This window comes from Chiroxiphia lanceolata, chromosome Z (genome assembly GCF_009829145.1).
Source record: "Chiroxiphia lanceolata isolate bChiLan1 chromosome Z, bChiLan1.pri, whole genome shotgun sequence".
Taxonomy (NCBI): domain Eukaryota; kingdom Metazoa; phylum Chordata; class Aves; order Passeriformes; family Pipridae; genus Chiroxiphia; species Chiroxiphia lanceolata.
In genome coordinates, this window is record NC_045671.1 from 24,927,080 (window position 1) to 24,947,967 (window position 20,888).

Sequence of the window (20,888 nt, forward strand, 5' to 3'; positions counted from 1 at the left end):
GCATTCCTGCCATGGCCATGGGATTTGGGGCTGGAGGAGCCAGGCTGCTGCTGTAGAGAAGTGGCAGAGGAAGGCTCAGAGGGCTGTGACAGGTGGATGACTGGAGCCATTCAGGTGTAGAGGTACCAGCAGGGAGAGGGTTGTCAGCATGGCCTGTGTCCATGGACCTGGCTTTGCTTCAGGTCAGGTGGCTTGGCTCATGGCCACAGGGCTTGGACAACCATGCTCTGGTGCTTGGAGGGGCAAGGCTGGGAGAGTGTGGGCCAAAGGGACTCTGTTGCAGTATTTATATTAAAGTAGTTCACGGTACACTCTAGACATTTTCCTCTTTTGTTTTCCTATGCTGTTGAAACACTGCTAAAAAGCACTGCCTGCAGTGGTTTTCTTTGGTTTTGAGAGAAATATGCTCCAGAAAGCTTCTAATCTATATTCAGTGTCCACAAAGTCTATAATCTTCCAGCACCAGCACAACAAATTGGAGAACCTCAGCCAGCAACTAAGTTCCATATAGCTGCTTGCCACCCCCACCCCTTTGGGGAGGAGAATTGGAGAGAAAAGGATAAACCTTGTGGGTTAAGAGAAGAACACTTTAATAATTTTAAAAATAACAATGCTACTATGACTAATAATAAGAATAGCAATTAGTGGATTCATGTGCAGTGTACCAAGTGGTTTTGAAAGATGCACGCTCTGGAAAGATTCTGGATGTTCATTCACGTTGCATGAAGGCCATAAGCTGCGCTCTCAGCAAGTCCAAGTGGATGACAGGTCCATCGGCAGGGCTGGCTTAGCATCCCCCTGCAGTCTGTGGGGCAGAGGTGTCGGAGTTCCTTGGAGCCCTCCCTTAGTCCCTCTCTGCCGGCCCCCTTCTCCCAGCAGTGGGATTGTTGTTGGGCCGTGGGCGCAGGTGGTAGCGCCACTGTGGGGATCTGCTGCGCACCCTCTGTCTGGCTGCGGGACTCTGCTGGCGGGAGGACGAGGCAACCACGTACTCCTGGTAGTCGTCGTCCGCTCTCACCGTGTGCAGGATGCGGCTGAAGTGCTGCCGGCAGAGCGGGCACACGGCATGCACGGCAGCCCACTGCTGGATGCAGCCGAAGCAGAAGGTGTGCAGGCAGGGGATGATGTGGGCTGTGTCGTCCATGTTGTCCAGGCAGATGGGGCACAGGCCTTCTGCCGCTGCCTCCCACTGCCTCTGGCCCCTGCCGGCCGTCATGGCCGAGCCGCTCTCCTGCAGAGCCTCTTCGGCTCCGGGCGCCATGTTCTGCCAAGACACGTGCACAGTGCCTGAGCTTCTCTGGCGCCAGGAACGGAACAGCAGAGAAGGCCCCAGAGAGTGGGGAGAGAGGGGAGACAAAGGCCTCCCACAGGGTCTCCTTGCAGACCCAAAAGTGACTGCCAGCCCCACAGCTGCCTTCCACATGTGCCTGCCCCTCCGCTGCCCCAGGCACGCTGCCCCCCTTCCAGGACAAACCCCCCACTTGGCACTGCCCCTTGGACAGCCAGCTGGACTCAGGTTGGCACAGGGTACCTGCAAGAGGCGATCAGGGAAGGAGGAGCTGTCTGGGAGCCCTCAGTGGTGCCCTCCTCAAGCCGAGGTGCTGGGACAGCCCCGTGCAGGACCCGCAGCCCCCGCACAGGCCACGTCTCTGCACAGCGGCAGCACTGCCAGCGCAGGGCCACGGTCCTGCTGGAGGTCACACACTGTGTGTGGCGCTTGCAGGAGGCCAGGGCCAAATGTGCCAACTGCAGGAGGCTGTGGCACCCCGGCTGTTGCCTGGTGAGGACAGCAAACACCCCAGAGGGGGAAAGCCCCTGTTTCATGGCATGTCGGCCACTTTTGGTGGCCTTAAACCCCCCAGTTTAACCTTAGGGGCCCTGTGGTGAGAGTCTGGTGCCCCTGCACCTTCTCCAGGCTGAACTATCTCAGCTCTCGCAGCTTTTCCTCATGGGAGAGAGATTCCAGTTCCTTCACCATGTTTGTGGCCCTTCCCTGGGCTCTCTCCAGTAGTTCCTCATCTCTCTTGGACTGGAGAGCCCAGAGCAGGCACAGCACTCCAGGTAAGGCCTGGTGAGGCCAAGGGCAGGGACACGCAGCTGGCCCATGTCCCACCTGGTGTCTCCCAGCCGCCCCGGCGCCTTCTCTGCCAGGCCGCTGCCTGCCCAGCTGCCCCACGTGTTGGTGCACGGGGTTATTCCTCCCCAGGTGCAGCGTTCAGCATTTTATTTTTCTGAACTGTATGAGGCTCCTTTTTGGCATATTTCTGCAGCCATTTAAATTAAATTATTAAAAGAAAATAGTTGTTTTGGAAAATGCTAATAATTAGACAATAGTAAGAATTTCTAGATTAAAAGGTACAATAAGGTGGAGAAATACTATTTTTTCCTTTAAGGGAGACGAGAGGAAAGAAGAAAAAGGATGAAGAATTATATTTTCATTCTTCTCAAGGGCAAAATGGTGGTGGGGGATTGGGATCTAGTCGTATTCTCTGCAGGGTGAAACAAAGCAATTGTACTGGTATGTCACTGCTCTCTTTTACACTACTCCTGACTTTGAGAGGCTTTTTCCACCTTACCTTTGGCCTTCAGAAGGTACAGACATCTCTAAATTGGACACTGGATCTCTTGCACAAGTATCTTTCTTGGACTGCTTCTTCTTCTGCTGACCTGAAACAGGAGAACAGTTAATTACAGCCAAGATGCCTTTGGCTCTTTTGTTATAGGATTGACAGAAACTTACTGAGCTCTGCAGTCTTTTAGAAAAAAGAGGCAGGGACGGGATCTTAGTCAATCACAACATGTATGTTGTACTAGCTGCCTGTTCTAAATATAACATAAATATAACCTAAATATAATATTGATGCTTCAGAGCTTTTTGGATTTTTTAACTTCTGTAGATTTTAGAAGTAGTTGTGTAGTGAATGTAGATTTTAATGTAGCTGTTTTATATCCCTTATACTGTAGCATAATGTTTACACATATTCAACCCTATTATCCCATTCCATATCAATCCCTCTAAATTCTGTTAGCGTGTTTAGTCTTCTTTTCAAGGTAGAATTGTAGAAAAGTCTGGATCAGAAGATATCACACAGACACAGTGACCTTCAAGCCCAGAACTTTGGAGAAGCTCCAAGGACTGTATGTGTTGCTAAGAAGATGAAGATGAGGAAGAAGGGGTCCCAAAGACCCCAAACCCAAAGGGGTGTGTTGGGGGGCAGAATTGAGCAGAACCGAGGGTGGACAAATCTGGGATTTGATGGACCTTATCATAAAATCATAGAACCACTGTCTGGGGAGCGCGTGTTATATGTATTCCTCTGGCCTCATGCCTAACTAAAGGACCTGCTCTCTTTATCTTATCTTATATACTAAATTGGCCTGGAGTTTTTTTCTCCATGATCTCTTAAGGCAACAATATAAATATAACCTGAAGTTTGGATGACATTTGTTTTAAATCCAGTAGTAACTAGCTCTTCAGTAAACAAAACCCAGTTTTGCCCTGGGTTCTGTATGTAAGAGCTAGCACTCCAGACAGACAACTGAGAAGGTACTCTGCAGTGAGGATCACCCTGCTCTAGCTGGGACTGAAAGATGCACATAGGAAGGGCCATGCGTAGGAAAGCTGTTAAGAAAGACAACAAAAATATTTCCACTTTCAGACTACATTCAGTCAACCCTCATAACAGTAAGTTATCAACTAATATATTTAATATAGATAAATATAGGCAAGTATATAGATATCTATAGATAGATACATCAATAAATATATAGATATACTGGTAGCGCAATCTTTGATGAGTGAGACTGTCTTCACTAAGACAATTGTGCATTTTTTGTTAAGAAGCAGCACCAGAATTTGACCATCTAAATGTAAATCCTATTTGAGACAAGGCATTTTTAACCTACTACCTAAATGGTGATAAAAGCAGCCTGTGTCCTGTGTCCTGCAGGACTTTACACTGAGACAGCAAATTTGTATTAGGTCATTTAAAATTAAAGCACATCTTTCGCAATAAATATTTGATGTTAAGGATGGTAGAACTGCAGGTAGCACACAGCACAACTGTAGCTTGTTGACAATTAATAATAAAAAAAGGGAAGGGTTTGGGTTTTTTTCCTCAGAGACATTTACATTTTTCATCAAAGTCTGCAATCTGGAACTTGGGGGTTGGTGGATTGTGGGTTCTTTTCTTTTGTTGTTGTTGTTGTTGGTTGGTTGGCTTGTAGAGTTTTTGTTTGTTTGCTTGTTTTAGGTTTTTTTGTTGGATTGAGTTGGGCTGGGTTTTTACCTAAAAGCTAAGACATGATACTTTTTCACTGATAAAGATTTTTAACGGCAGGTTCAAATAAGATGTTTAACCCCACCCATCAGATGTACCTTCAATCTTTACCTCCCATTCTTTTATGATTCTTTTGCTTGATACTTTTGCAGCTGCAATTTATACAAATTAATATTGATAAATGCAATGTACATCACTGACAGATTATACCTATAGCATCAGAGTAATTCTGTAGTCTATATCCTGTAGTGGATTCTCAAACTAATCTAACAATCTACCATATATTTTTAGGTTTCAAATTCACAAAAAAAGACCCCTGACTGACAGCAACTGACCTTTTTAAAGCATTGTTATACATACTGGCTTAAGGCTGAACTCAGATCTTTTTCTAAATAATATAATAATAGAATTATAGAATGTTAAGGGTTGGAAGGGACCTTAAAGATCATCTAGTCCCAACCACCCCTTGCCCTGGGCAGGCACAGCTCCCACTACACCAGGTTGCTCAAGGCCTTGTATAACCTACAAAATAAATATCTATCTGGAATAGTGTTCTGCGTCTCTGGAATGTTTTTGCTTCAGAAAAAAATCTCTTCAAATTTCAATGTTCATTTCTGAAAAGCATTGAGATAATGTATAGAAGTCACTGACTTAATATTTGGCATGCATTACATAACAACACATATTCGATGATCTCTTACTGAAGGATATAATAACAATGTCCTAGAGAACTACAAGACCTACTATTATCTGTATTCTAAGAATGCATGTGAGTATTCAGGTGCCTTCTGCATGAGCAATGACCTCATAATAGGAAACTGTATTGCTCTGCACATGCAAATTTACTGATCAGTTTGGAATGACTTGCAGCTGACTTTTCATTTTGTCCTGGAGCTGCAAGCAGAATGTTGCAGTTGACAATAAAGCAATCACCTTATCACAGTATCTCAAAATTCATTAAGTTGCATTGGTTGTCTGGTCAAAGACTTGTCATTTAGGCAGTATGTAAAAAAATTCCAAATACTTTAAGAAGGGCATGAAAGAGAGATGGCTTTCAAAAGAGGGATAGAAACGGAAAACCCATGAAGTACTTTTGAGTACTACAAACAGCAACTGAAACACACTACTAATTCTTGTAGTTTTGCAATAGTAATTTCTTATCCTTTTAAAGTAGTCTGTACAAGTTTCAATCAAGAGGGGAAAGTGCAGTCAATAATGAGGGGGGAAAAGAGTCATGAATCAGAATGAAGTATATCACAGTAGTGACAAGGAATCTTTCTCACTTTGTGAGTTTAAAGGATATTCAATGATGCAAGGGGATTAATCATAAATTGTACTTACTGTTTCATATGGTTTGAAGCTGGCTCCCTGCCAAGTCTCCAAACCTTACCACAAGAAGTCCCCCCCAAAAAACCTCAGGGAGAAGAGGGAGAAAAAACAACTAAGAAAACCCGAAATGAGAGAGAGACAGCTAAAGTGATACATATAAATATATTTACACTTATGTTACAATTATATACAATTGAAATATATACAATTTCACAAGGGAAAGGGAAGGGGGAAGGGAAAAGGAACAAAATCAAAATAAAAAATATATATATATATATCCCAATTAGTAGCCCAATATCTATCCACTAAAAGAGTTAGCAAAGAAATACCTCACTACTCTCCTTGGGACAACCGAGAGTCGCTCTGGAACGATCGCCTGCAACCTCCGCCTCCCAAGGTCGACAAGGCCTTACCAGGCCTCGCTCCCCAACACAGCAGACTCAACAGCAGGGAACCTGCACCTCCAAACCACCAGAAGGAAAAAGAGTGAAGGCCTTTCCTCCTTTCTTCTTATAGTCTGGCTTACATAAAAATTGTAGGGAATACTGGGTAAATCTGGGCCCTTCCTTGGCTACAAACTGGTCACCAAGGAAGACCTAGACCAAACTACCACATTCTCGACCCCTTATTCCATACTATTTTTACGTAACACCTATATCTCACGTTCGCCTACATCCCGCGCGTATATATATACACACATACATATATGTATAGTCCTTGTTGGTCTTTCGGCGCAGTTGTCTCGTCGCTAGAAGTCAATACTGACATCAGTTCAGTTCAGTCCAGATCTTTGGTCTCCTCAGTCACAATTACAGTTCTGATTTATGGCTGTTTCATCATTCTGGGCTGTCTCATCATTGGATGCCAGCATCAGCTTAGTTCAGGTCTCTCTCTCTTTCTCTCTCATCTGGTGACTGGCTTCCTGTAAAACACAACTCAGGACATACAATTAGTTTTTCCCCAAGGCTAAATTTCCTTGAGGCACACATTGGATCACTCCATCCTTCCTCATTACCCACCACATATGTCCTGGCCCTTGAGCAAAGACAATCCCACGAAGGGGTTTGTCTTGGCCTGAGGCAGGGGTAACCCAAACAGCTTTCCCTAGCATTCCCCTCAAATGGATTGCTGGAACTTTATCTCCATCAACAATGTGGAGGGATTCTGCTTGTGCAGGGCCAGCTCAATTGACAGAACCCCTGGTGTTAACTAACCAGGTGGCCTTGGCTAAGTTCTTATCCCAATTCTTGTAAGTTCCCTCACCTAGTGCTTTTAGAGTTGTCTTCAACAGTCCATTACATCTCTCAACCTTCCCAGCAGCTGGTGCATGATAAGGAATGTGGTACATGCAATTGATACCATGTTCCCTCACCCAAGTGGTCACTAAGTCATTTTTTAAATGAGTCCCGTTGTCCGACTCAATACATTCTGGGGTCCCGTGTTGCCACAGGACTTGCTTTTCAAGGCCCAAAATGGTATTCCGGGCCGTTGCATGGGGCACTGAAAAAGTCTCCAGCCATCCGGTGGTTGTTTCCACCATGGTAAGCACATAGCACTTACCTTGGCGGGTTTGTGGCAGTTTGATATAATCAACCTGCCATGCCTCTCCATACTTATACTTATCCCATCGTCCACCATACCACAGGGGCTTCAGTCTTTTCACCTGCTTAATAGCAGCACAGGTCTCACAATCATGGATAACTTCAGAAATTATATCCATGGTTAAATCCACCCCTCGGTCTCGTGCCCATCTGTGGGTGGCATCTCAGCCCTGATGACCGGAAGCATCATGGGCCCATCGAGCCAGAAACAGCTCTCCCTTCTGCTGCCAGTCTAGGTCTACTTGTGACACTTTGATCTGTGCAGCTCGGTCCGCTTCTCTGTTGTTATTGTGTTCTTCATTAGCTCGCTTCTTGGACACATGGGCATCTACATGGTGGACTCTCACATTCAGACTCTTCGCTCTGGCAGCGATGTCCTGTCACAAGTCAGCAGCCCAGATGGGTTTTCCTCCACGCCTCCAGTTCATCTTCTTCCATCGGTCTAACCATCCCCATAGGGCATTGGCTATCATCCACGAGTCAGTGTAGAGGTAGAGCCTTGGCCATCCTTCTTGTTCGGCAATGTCCAGGGCCAACTGGATGGCTTTGAGTTCCGCAAATTGACTCGACTTGCCTTGACCTTCGGCCGCTTCTGCCACTCGTCGTGTGGGATTCCAAACAACTGCTTTCCACTTCCGGTTCCTTCCTACAATACGGCAAGAACCATCAGTGAAAAGGGCATAACGCCTTTCTTCATCTGGCAGCTGATCAAATGGCGGAGCTTCTTCAGCTCAGCTCACTGGTTCTTCTTCTTCTTCTTCTGCCAGACTGAAGTTCCCACCTTCAGGCCAATTTGTGATACCCTCCAGAATTCCAGGGCAATTTGAGCTTCCCAGTCATACACGCTTCGTAATCAAGGCTATCCACTTGCTCCACATAGCATGGGTGGCATGATGCGTAGAGGGCACCTTCCCTTTGAACATCCAACTTAGGACTGGTAGTCGGGGTGCTAGGAGGAGCTGTGTTTCAGTGCCAACCACTTCTGAGGCTGCTTGTATGCTTTCATAGGCTGCCAGAATTTCCTTTTCCACAGGAGTATAGTTGACTTCAGAACCCCTGTAACTTCGGCTCCAGAAGCCAAGCAGTCGCCCTCGTGTCTCACCAGGCACCTTTTGCCAGAGGCTCCAGGAGGGACCTTTATCTCCAGCTGCGGTGTAAAGTACGTTCTTCACATCTGGTCCCATCCGAACTGGTCCAAGAGCCACGGCATGTGCAATCTCTTGCTTGATTTGTTTAAATGCCTGTTGCTGTTCAGGACCCCATTGAAAGGTATTCTTTTTACGGGTCACAAAGCGAAGAGGGCTTACAATCTGGCTATACTCAGGGATGTCCATTCTCCAGAAGCCTATTGCCCCCAGGAAAGCTTGCGTCTCCTTCTTGTTGGTTGGTGGAGGCATGGCTACAATCTTATTGATGACATCTGTTGGTATCTGGCGTCATCCACCTTGCCATTTCACCCCTAGGAACTGGATCTCTCTGGCAGGCCCCTTGACCTCGTTCTTCTTGATGGCGAAACCGGCATCAAGGAGAATCTGGATGATTTCCTCTTCTTTCTTGAAAACTTCTTCTGCTGTGTCCCCCCATACACTGATGTCATCAATGTACTGGATATGTTCTGAGGCCTTGCCCTTCTCCAGTGTGGCCTGAATCAGTCCATGGCAGATGGTTGGACTGTGCTTCCACCCCTGGGGCAGTCGGTTCCACGTGTACTGCACACCTCTCCACGTGAAAGCAAACTGTGGCCTGCACTCTGCTGCTAAGGGAATGGAGAAGAATGCATTAGCGATGTCAACAGTGGCATACCACTTCGCTGTCTTGGACTCCAGCTCGCATTGGAGCTCCAACATGTCTGGTACAGCAGCACTCAATGGTGGCGTGACTTCATTCAAGTCACGATAGTCCACGGTCAGTCTCCATTCGCCATCGGACTTATGTACAGGCCGAATGGGGCTATTGAAGGGTGAGTGTGTTCTACTAACCACCCCTTGGCTTTCCAACTTGCAGATCATCTTATGGATAGGGATCACAGCATCTCGATTCGTCCGGTACTGTCGCCTATGCACTGTCTTAGTGGCTGTCGGCACTCGCTGGTCCTCGACTCGCAGTAATCCTACAACAGAAGGATCTTCTGAGAGACCGGGCAGGGCAGATAATCATTTGGATTCCTCTTCAGTCACCGCAGCTATACCAAAAGCCCATCGGTACCCCTTCTGAGGTAATCCATACCAAGAATGCAAGGGGCTTCTGGTCTCGTCACAATGGAATGCTTTTCCCATTGGTCTCCTGTCAGGCTTATTTTGGCCTCTACCACTGACAGCTCTTGAGACCCTCCTGTCACCCCAAAAATTGAAACAGTCTCTGTGCTCACATGTCCTGAGGGCATTAATGTACACTGTGCGCCGGTATCTATTAAAGCTTGGTATCTCTGAGGATCCGATGTGCCAGGCCATCTAACCCACACAGTTCAGTAAACTCTGTTATCTTTCTCGTCCCTCTCCTTCTCCTGGCAGAAGGCAGAGCCCCTCTATTGGTTCTGGTCAGAGCATTCACCTTTGGATCTTTGTTTAGGCTTGTCAGAGGCTTTCTTGTCATCCTGGAAATGGACTCCAGACCTCCTGCGTCTGGGAGATCTCAGTTCTCTTTCAAAGAAATCTGCATCTACTACGTAGACAACTTCCTTATCAGCTTCCTTGCGTTTTAGTTCTCTCACTCTGGCCTCAAGTCTGGAAGTAGGTTCACCGTCCCACTTCCTCATGTTTTCTCCGTGGGCACGCAGATAGGACCACAGTTCACTGCGCTTAGATCTACGCTTAGGGTTTTCGCTCCTTCTGCGTGTGACGGAAGGAGATCGCGAGCGGGACTGGGACCAAGATCGAGATCGTGGTTGAGACCGGTCTGCTGATCCATCTCTGTAGCGTTTGTCGCTGTGGTCTCCGTAGTCATCTTCATAATCATAGCACCCGTAAGGCTCATCTCTCTCAGGTCTTCGTCTGTAACTAGAATCAAAATAGTCTCCAGAAAACTCATTCCTAGATTCTACTGCTTCTTCTAGATGTTGTAGAACTGTACACAGCGTGCCCACAAGTGTTTCTTGTGTGTTTGGAAGCATTATTCCTGCCAAGGTATGACCATATGATGCAGGAGCACCCTGGATTATCTTCTTCCACATGGGCATTGTGCAAGTGACACCCTCTGGGTCATGAGCGACAGGATTGTATTGAGCGTCATCATACATGACCTCCAACAATGCCAATTCTCTTAGGTACTGGACAGCGTCTTCTACCTTGGTCCACTTCCTCATGGGGCACGGTAAATAGTCTTTAAATGGAAACCTTTGTCTTGCACTTAAGACAAGTCGCACCCAAAGACTGAGGTCTGGTCTCTCCTCTGCAATTATGTGATCAAGTTCACGGTCTCTGGAGATGGAAACTAGTTGTTCTGCTTCAGCAGTTGACAATATGTGACTTCTAGCCCCATGGTCTCGTCATCGGAGCAACCATGATAGAATTCGCTCACCAGGCCGACGAGTGTAATCTCTTTGTAAGTCCCGGAGTTCTGCTGGGGTCATTGACCACAAAACTGTAGTTTCCACTTTTGGGGGTGGTACTACTCGTGGAGGTGGAGGTGGAGTTTTGGCACTGGTATCAGTATCAGTCCCCTCTCCGTTATCTTCTGACTTGTTTTGCTCTCCATCTGGTCGTAGGCTTAAAGTTTCGGGCGCCGATACCCAAGACTTCCTTGTCACTACAGGGGCAAGAGGTATCTCAGGTGGTGTAGTCTGGGTTCCGCTTTCAGTGCATGTGGTAGAGGTGGCGTTGGTCTCAGGTGGCAGGGTTTGAGTTTCTGCCTCAGCCTTAGCCTTCTGAGCATAGTCCACAGCAGCTTGATAAGCACTCGCCAGGCCCCAGTAGAAAGCAAAAAACTGCGTATTTGGATCCTCGTAAGAAAAACACCCGTCTGCCAAACGACGTGCCATCTCGTCAGGATCAAACACTTGCTCTGGTGTGAAGTCCCAACTAATGGGAGGTGTCACGCGCCCTACCAATTTACCAAAGTTGGCCCAGATTCTTTGCCATCCAGAGACTGGTTTTCTCAAGGCCCTTCCCAAAGTTCCAGCAAATCCCCTTGAGTTTCGGCCTTTCCTGCAACAAGGAAAGCAGTACCACACCGCCTTTCCAATGTTAAACACCACTTTCATGGCTTTTAGGAATAGTAGAACCGTTGCCAAACAATTTAGGTAAGGATTGGGGCCAATTTTGATCCTAGGGACCTCAGTCACTAGGCTTTTGATGTCACAATTAAGGAAAGGCAGATATTGGTAGATGCCTTCTGGGTTAGTTCTCACTGGATACCCAGAAACATATATGAAAAATGGCCAAAATAACCAAGAAAATGAATAAAAAGGCCATTTTTATATATTTTTTTCCTTTGTTCCCAAACAAAGCTATGTTTATATAAACAAAAGGTTCTTGGCAGCTCTCCCAGTAGTGTTCCCAAACAATGGGCAGTGTTTGCACCAACTTGGTTCCCTTCCCAGACTTGTTCCCAAACAATCGTGGCAAAACCAAAACAAACCGGGCAGAAACACCAGATAAGAGTGATATGGTTTGAAGCTGGCTCCCTGCCAAGTCTCCAAACCTTACCACAAGAAGTCGCCTCCCAAAAAACCTCAGGGAGAAGAGGGAGAAAAAACAACTAAGAAAACCCGAAACGAGAGAGAGACAGCTAAAGTGATATATATAAATATATTTACACTTATGTTACAATTATATACAATTGAAATATATACAATTTCACAAGGGAAAGGGAAGGGGGAAGGGAAAAGGAACAAAATCAAAATAAAATATATATATATATCCCAATTAGTAGCCCAATATCTATCCACTAAAAGAGTTAGCAAAGAAATATCTCACTACTCTCCTTGTGACAACCGAGAGTCGCTCTGGAACGATCGCCTGCAACCTCCGCCTCCCAAGGTCGACAAGGCCTTACCAGGCCTCGCTCCCCAACACGGCAGACTCAACAGCAGGGAACCTGCACCTCCAAGCCGCCAGAAGGAAAAAGAGCGAAGGCCTTCCCTCCTTTCTTCTTACAATCTGGTTTACGTAAAAATCTGGGAATACTGGGTAAATCTGGGCCCTTCCTTGGCTACAAACTGGTCACCAAGGAAGGCCTAGACCAAACTACCACGCTGTTTTAAGATGTTTGAAAAACAGTTTGTAATAGTAGAATGCATTGAAAGTAAACATATTTCTGCTGGGGATTTCAGCTCAAATGCCACAATATTGTATTACTGCATGTAAGACAGCATGTTAAAATAAATGCACACAAAAATGAATCTGCCTGGTTTGCTTTTATTTTTCAAATTGAACAAAAAAGAAAAAAGTGATTCAGAAGTGATTCAAATAAAAGGTATTTTTAACAGAAATTTTTACAAAAGATTTTTAAAAACATGGGTTTTAGTCTGAAAGTGTTCCTTTCAGTTTGTGAGATCAGGCAACGAAACTTCTTATACCTATACCTCCTTATAAGTATCAGCCCAAATCACACTGCCCTGAATTGTGGCAATTGGTAAGATAATTAGATTTACATTTGCAAAAATAATGGTTTTTTCCACTTTTGATTCTCCAGAAGTTTCAGAGAAAGGACTCTTTTATATGATTGAAATATTACATTTTACTTTTTTTCACCAAGAAGAGCACACTATAAAAGAAATTGAGACAATGCTATTGTTCTTATCACAGTGGGCTACAGAAAAAAACCTGAAACTGATCTATACAAGTCATATTAAGTGATAGAAACAGTTTGTATCTTAGACACATTTAAGTCAATAAACCTACTGTCAAGTTGCAACAGAAAAACTATAGCTGTAAGAGAGGCCTAGCATCTATTAATGGTAATTGCTGCCTTATTGAGCAATCAGATTATATTAATTCCTGTTGCTAGAAGCATGAAATTGTTTCTCAGAGAAGTTGAAAACATTATTTAGTGTTTATAAATAATGAACAGTGTATATAAAAGTCAAATCACAGTGTATTTGGTGCATGAAAAAAATGTATATGTGGACAGATACAAATATAAAAAATATGTGCTTATTGTTAAAGATTGCCCAGTCTTCAGGGCCTTATTTCATGGCATTGGGCTGCAGTGCTTATCTAATTTAAATGTGGAGAAATATTTTGTGAGGACAGTAATGATGTCTGGTTGGATCCCTCTGGTTTTTTCCTATGTATGTATCTGTAAGTATTTTATGTTTTTCCTATTCGTAGAGAAAACCTGCAAAGATCTGTATCTTCATGGATTTTGTTGTCATCCTCAGGTGACTCAATACCTATCTATGTAAATTAATTATGTAGACAACATATTCTCAGTATGCATCTCTATCCTAAACCACCTACCAGATGATAATACAGTTTTAGTGTTTAGACTGAAGAGGTACTTTCCTGAGGCCCTTATTTTCCCCTTTCATTATGTCAGCACCACTGCTAGCTATTAGGTCAGTGCTTTCAGTTGCGTAATGTACTGATTCAGAATGAAAAAAACAACCATTAAATACCACAAGAGGTTTCCTCACCCACCCCTATTATGTTATTGATTTGTTTGGGAGAACATTGGTAGAGTTTCCTTGCAACACTTTTACACATAGGATTGGATCGCATGAAACTATAACCTAAAATGTCAAGTGACAGCCCAAGACATGTATATAGCATCAGAGGTTATCTTTGATGTTCCCTCACAGCTGAAGGACACAGCTGAAGGTTAATCAAAGTTGGCAGATTGGCCTGATGGAGAAAAGTTGATTTTGTGTTTGTGGCTGGCTTTACTGTTAATTTTTGGTGTCAATGTTTTCTGAATCTGAAACCATTTTTGTCTAGGATAGAGACAAAAATGCTGTGTTTTAATAAGTTTTGGCAGAAATATGAGATTCTTTTGCTCCTGAGAGCTGCCCTCCTTTAACCGGTGAACACCTAGAAGAAAGGTGCAAGGCAAGCCTAGCTTCCTCAAGAAATGTGGGAAACTCATGCTTTGACACTCCTTTCTACAGTTTAGCAGTTAGAAGGGAATATGCTTTTGCACATCCCTTTCAGGGATGCTGTCTTTCCCAGTTCTCCCTGCATTCCTTTTTCTGAAAAGAGCTGCTGGGTGGGAGATAACAACACCTTCCATGCTTTTTGCAGCATCTGCTGGAGCTGCAAGCGATCCTTCACCTTTCCCAGGTCCTGCTTTCCTAAACAAATTGATTAATTCCATGATTTTCCAATAAAGACTTAGTTTTCTCTAATATTGCTGAAATTTCTGGTGAGAAATAAATTTGTCTGGCTTTGTTAGACTGGAATCTAATACAAGGGAGAAGACAGAGACAGGGAATTTAAACCATGTATGAAACTCAGAATTGCCTGCAAAGATGCCATTGACACATTATGAAATTGTTCAGTCCCTTTAACGGTATGAATATTATTGATAAAATATATAACTGGTAAATGAAAATGTTATGTCTAAACTCTGGTGATTGAGTGCTTCCCTTTTTATTCTCTTGCAAAAATAGTCCTTCACTTCAGCTTTAAGTTTGCAGTTATCTTGTGTCTTCTACATATGTGCTAGATTTCATTGCAAAAAAACCATGAATGGTTGAGAAATGTCTACGTCTGGACTGTACTGTACATAAAATACTTGAGTTTGGGACTCACTGGAAATGAAATATATTGCTTACCTATAATAAGTTATTTATTTTAGCTGTAAGACAGACATACTTTTTACTTAGGTTAGACACTTTCAACTTTATATGCATTTCCTTGATGAAATAACAGTTGCATACAATTAATTCTCAGATTTCAGCTTCTTTCTTTAAAATAAACCAAACCAAAAAGCATCATTTCAGTCATAGTTTAAAAAATTCCAAATGGGTACACCTTTCTTTACTACAGCCTATGCAGAACAGTTTGCAAGGCAACAGCCTACATCATGCTGTCCTTTTAAAGAGGAGTTTATATTCCATATTTAGTCATTGTAGAAACTGGTATATTTAAGGAAAAAGGGATAAATAATTCTGTAACTCTACATCTCCTTTAGCTATTGTGCAAGGAATGCACAGTCACTGAGCCTGTTTGATGAAGGACTTGCCATCATTAATATATGACTCCAAAAGGAAGAATGTATCACAGGCTTAACACAGAAAGAGCTGGGGTGGACAGGGACAGCAGGAATGTGCTCAGTGCCCTAACCAATATCTCACAGTGCAGGAAGTGTCTGGATTCACAAAGCTCCTTGTGGTTGCTGTACTATTTAAAGATTCCTCTTCTCTGAGTCATAATAGAAATAGGGTATTTGTACAGTAAAATAATTTTCATCTGATAGCTTGACCCTTTTTTTTTTTAATTTTTTTTTTTTTTTTAACAGGGTTGCAGGAAGTTCATTAGCTTAAACCTGTTTAAGATAGTGTAATATCTTGTATATCTCTCAGGTTTGATGCTAGTCCAGCTGCAGAAGAGCTGTTTTCTTTGGCATGTCATAAAAGGACGTGTCCTTTTCTTACTGCTTTTTCTTTGTTTTTTCATGATAGTAATAATCGAACTGTTCTTCCAAGTATGTCTTGACTTATAATTTAAATGCAGTGCTTAGTTTATTCACCAGGGGTCATCAAAGGTCTGGATTTTCTTTGTCTGCTGAGGTGAACTGAAAGATGACATTTCACAGCTTCCTTCAGGATTTGACATTTGGAAAAGTTCATGTACCCTCTTACAACCCTGTTGCTCAGTCTGTGATAACTACAGAATGCATTCTGAAGACTTATTCCAACTATTTAAGACCACGGTGGTTGCTTTGGCAGACAACTTAGTCCAAGAGCCATTTTTTATCACTATTATTTTTCGGTTAGCGAATAGTTTAAATGAAACTATTAGCAAATGCAAGAGCCATAACAGCTATTTGTCCCTTGCAGATATTTGTAAAAAAAAAAAATGGGATAAAGTAGCAAAACTTGCATTAGGTACAAATCTGATCTTGCTCTAGGTTCTGAACTGTTTTTACAGCAGAAAAAAATCACTTTTCAGATCTGCCTGCATTATAACCTCTCACAAAGACAGTAGCAATGAAGAAAGCAGATCTGCATTTTCCTAATGAAACACTTCTAGTAACTACTTTTTCAGCATCAGGTGAAATCCATACTGCTGGGGATAAAAGATGCAGTGTAATGTCAGTGTGATTCATGTTATTGGTAGGCTTGGGTCACTAAAGCACTGTATGAAGTACATATTGTCCTGGACAAAAGTCGTTGGTTCTGAATTATCAAATGTACTCTCCATCAACTTCAAAGACTTGGACACAGACTGAAAACAGTTTAACTTGCGTTGCCAGGCACTTTGGGATCTACTTCCTAATCCAAGCTAGGCAAGAGAGTCAGTGAGAGGTAAGTGTTGTGTGGCAGCAGCAAAACCAGAAGCTTCAGTCTGAGTGCTTTTCTGGCCCTGTCTCTGCTAGTGAATGATGGCAGCTCCCTACCCCAGGAGCCTATGGTACAGAAAATTATTTCTAAAAGGCTGAGATAGTCAGATAGTATAATTAAAGGATGATCTTAGCTTGTCAGGAAGATAAATGATCCTGACAGATCACTGTTCAGACAATAAAAAAAATGTCCTGGCATTACTCTGTCATGGTTAAAAGTTGGAGGTAACTTACTAGCTGCTCCAAATTTTGTCATTGCTTCCTATTGTAAGTGTATCTCCTCACTTCCATTAGACTAAATACCAAACCTGTGTCACATGGATTATTCTCTTTCCACAGGACCTCTAAATTCTCTGTAAGGCATACCTTTCTCCTGAGACGTCAGCTACCTTCAAAATTTCCCCACACCTAAAGCATTCACGAGCAGTAAATCATTATTTCCTATGGTTTCTGTTTCATGCTTGCATTATTCTGTATCTTGAAACAGATGCACTCATATTAAAATTCGTCCTATAAGGAGAATTTTTCTCTATAGATTTTCAGTTTCTAAAGACAAATTGGGTTCATCCTGTCAGTGAATCACTGGAGTACTGATTCATTTTCTCTTCTTTGCCCTATTTTAAGTGCATCTGCAAGAGTTATAATTATTGGTACCTATGTCACATTTGTTTAAAACTGGCCAATGGCACTCAAAAATGTTCAAGTGAGACCTCACTGACAGAAACATTTAAAAATAGCTAAGTTAGAAAAGTAAACCATAGTGTTGCCTTTACTCCCAGAAACATTCCTCAGGAAGGAGACATCTAACACAGGTACACCATTGCCTGAGAGACAATTTTTACACTCATCTTTTTTGCACTTTTGTGCTCTTATTTGTAACACATTCATATCTAGCTCTTTATATATATTTTTGTCTACATGTATCACTAAAATCTTCAAATGCTTTTATGATAAGGAGCTTGACAGGAGAAATTATTAAAATAGTAAAGTAAGAGAGCCATGTGCAAAAGCATACTTAAAATACAGAAAAAATCAACAAAAATATTCCTTTTTAACACAGTTTCCATATGTCCTGTATGTTCCACAAGTTCCCTTATGGACTTTAAAAAAGTCTCAAAATGATGACATACTCCTCTGTCTGATTTACCAAGGTAGTCGCAATGGGCTCAAGGTAATCAGACAGAAAACCTACATACTTTGGCTGAGATTAATGCAGCAGTATTGATTTTACCAGCTGATCAACCATTCCTATTTCAATAAAGGATTTGTAGGTTTGTTTAATTAATAATATTAAGTGCTTGTTTTTAAAAAGCATCAATTTAATGGGTGAAGCCAAGAGTAAGAGAACTGAAGCAGGATACAGCAGTGAGTGAAATGTCAACACAATACTTGGTACATTTGTTTTTTGAGACCAGTTTCAATACGTTTTGGAACGGATTTTACTTGGTTGGAAAATCAATGAAAGATAATTTAAATTAAAAATTAGAGGTTGTCTGATTATAATTTCATTTGTAATCTTACGAAATAAGTGTGTCATGAAGATATAAGCAGGAAAGCATTCAGGAAATACAGTCTCTGTGACTGAGTGGCTGTCATGAAATACACTCAATGTGTAAAAGAACATGCTAATAATTTCCAGTTTTTCCCATCTGCTCCGATCTTTACCTATGCAGAATTTCCCTCTTATGCTTTATAAATATATATGTTTATGGCAACTATATATGTGGTAGCAATACAGCCTCTTGCTCCCAAATAGGAAAACACTAATTAAGGTACTTCTAAGACCTTTAATTGGGTAGAGTTTGTTTTCACCTTCTTTGATGCTGTTGATAGACAATGGCATCTTTGTAAGCTTAAGTGTTTTCCACAGTAACCCTGAGATAAAACTAGTGGAATACTACAAAACCACACCCAGGAAAAAATGTTTTGCCAGCAGCCTCTTGCCTGGTTTTATCTCACAGATCTCAGAATAGTTACTTGGCAACAGTGAGGAAATAGCTCAAGTGGTGTCAATACTCCTTATACACTTGTCAAGCCATTCTGCCTCTTGAGGAATAATGGCAGCAAACAGATACCTAAAAACTCTGCCAGTTTAACTTTTTATAAGCAGGCCTTGCTCAGCTCAGCTATGAAAAGTCACTGATTAAGAATATAGGGGTTTTTCAACTTTCAGCTGTGAAAGTTGGGGATAAGCAGAAGGCTACAAGCTATTGGTGCATCTGCACTCAGCTCAGATCTCACCCTGCATCATTTTATACAATAAGAACTTCTACAGATAAGGAGCAGATATACAGGCATGCCAGGCTGCAGCATCAGGCTCACCAAGTGTCAGTCTCCAGCAAAACTGAAGCTGTATTGCGTTGTTTAACAGATATGTCTGTCAAACTTGGGTTATGCTGTCTGACTCCTTCTGTTGGACCTAAGAAAGCTTAAATTAAATTCTTTTGCATACACACTGTGAAAAAACATTTCTAAGAATAAGAAATATAGCGAATGACAAAAACCCCCTCTTTCTCTGAGCCTAGCTACACCATGTTCTTGATAGTAATTTTTAATGAAATATTCCCTTCTCACCTCCTTTTATATTCAGTTCAGTGATGAATGGCAACTAATAGAAAGAAATTTCTTTTGGCAAAGGGAGAATTTCAATTACTCTTTGGAACCATCTTTGAGACAACTAACTTGGAAAAACAAATTCAATCTCTGTCCTAGGACAGACTCAAGGCAACATATAACTATGTATGTATAGACATTTACAAAATATTCCCATTCACAAACACACAGGTAATCTAGGTTTTGGCTGTGGTGGTGGTATGTGTGTGTTTGCTATTTTGTTGTGAGGCTTTTTGTTTCCTGACAGGCAAGCAGTTTGTCTTTACTTGTCTTTCATTTGTGAAACAGTAAAAGAGTCTAAAGTAGCACACTGGTGCACTATCATGTTATCTGTGAAATTGTAACAATGGAATATGTTGCAGACTCCATTATATCTGGAGTGTAATAATACTTAAGTTGACATTTTGAACTATGAGAAGACTTCTTACAAGTTGAGTAAGGCTTACATCCTTTCATGAATGTGTGTACTAGTATGTAGTTCTCTGTGCACTCCCCAGAGTAAAAAACATTTCTGTGCTGGAGAAGGGAAGAACAGTGGAAAGAAAATTATAAGAGTAACAGTGAATAATACTCGCTATGATTCTATGACTCCTTCTGATTAAGTAAGTGTTACACCGTATCTTGCCATGCCTTACAGAAGAGCAATATTACAATTGAAACTGCTCTGCAGAAAGAACAATGCTATTGTTTAGATGCTTTTGTTTATTTGTTCTGTTTAATAAGATTTCTTAGTTGAAGTTCCATTTAGAAAGCAAACAGTATATTGCTTTTAAGATGGTTTTTGTCCTTGATTGTCTTTACAGAACTGGCTTGAAGTTATTGAACTTCACTTTTCATACATGTGTGGGTTTCATTTTTGGTTTTGTGATGGTTTCTTTTTCTGTTTGTTGGGTTTTTGGTTTCTGTTTGGGGTTTTGTATGTTTTTGTTTGGGGTTTTTGTTCATTTTTCTTGGTTTTGGTTTTCTTTTCTTTAACAGTGGGGAAAAAAACATTACCATAATTTGAAGTAAACAGCATAAAACCAGTCTTTAAATTAATTGCTGCAACTGTGTGCAAATGCATATAAAAAGATTTGGGGGGGTTCTTTGGACAAGTGTGGAAGCCACATTAAACAAAAGAGTAAGTTTACTTTTTAGAAGTAATTAACTCAGTAGACTATTACCCTGAAAATGGTTGGATTATATGAGGAAAAGATAAATATACCAAAGCCAAACTTTTTGATATAGTAGGAGGGCAAAACAGATAAAATTAATTCTCAGAAGCAAGCAATAGCCCTAGAAAGTACAATAGCACAAAAGAGTGAGTAGTCATCATACTACTTCCCATGCACATTCTTTGCCGACTCTTAAACAAAAAACCTCTAGATTTTGGATTGTTTCAGCTTTTTTTCCCCTGTGTTATTTGTAGAAAAACTATAACATTCTCTGAAGTACTTGTGCAAATCTGTAACTTTGGCTTGAGAGTTTCTTCTCAAGTTTTAAAGAAAGAGGCGAGTTTTAAAGAAAGAGGAAGAATGAGAAGATTTTTAGTGTTCTGAATATGGATTCTGCCATCTATTTTTGCATGTCCTTTACTTGAAGTGCATTATAGTTTGCTTCATTAAATGTTACGCAGTACTGGAAT

At 42.1% G+C, this 20,888-nt stretch overlaps 1 protein-coding gene across 7 annotated transcripts in view; it reads right to left on the bottom strand.

The window, feature by feature from the left end:
* Window positions 1-578: 578 nt before the first annotated feature.
* The window catches only part of GLIS3 (GLIS family zinc finger 3), a 193,709-nt gene continuing 173,399 nt past the window's right edge, over window positions 579-20,888 (bottom strand). For all 7 annotated transcript variants that reach the window (XM_032675671.1, XM_032675676.1, XM_032675673.1 and 4 more), the window contains 2 exons: window positions 2,577-2,667; window positions 579-1,264 (listed from right to left, as the gene is read on the bottom strand). In XM_032675671.1, coding sequence (XP_032531562.1) covers window positions 1,213-1,264; window positions 2,577-2,667 — 143 coding nt within the window. In that variant the 3' untranslated portion in view covers window positions 579-1,212. The remainder of the gene's footprint in view (window positions 1,265-2,576; window positions 2,668-20,888) is intronic.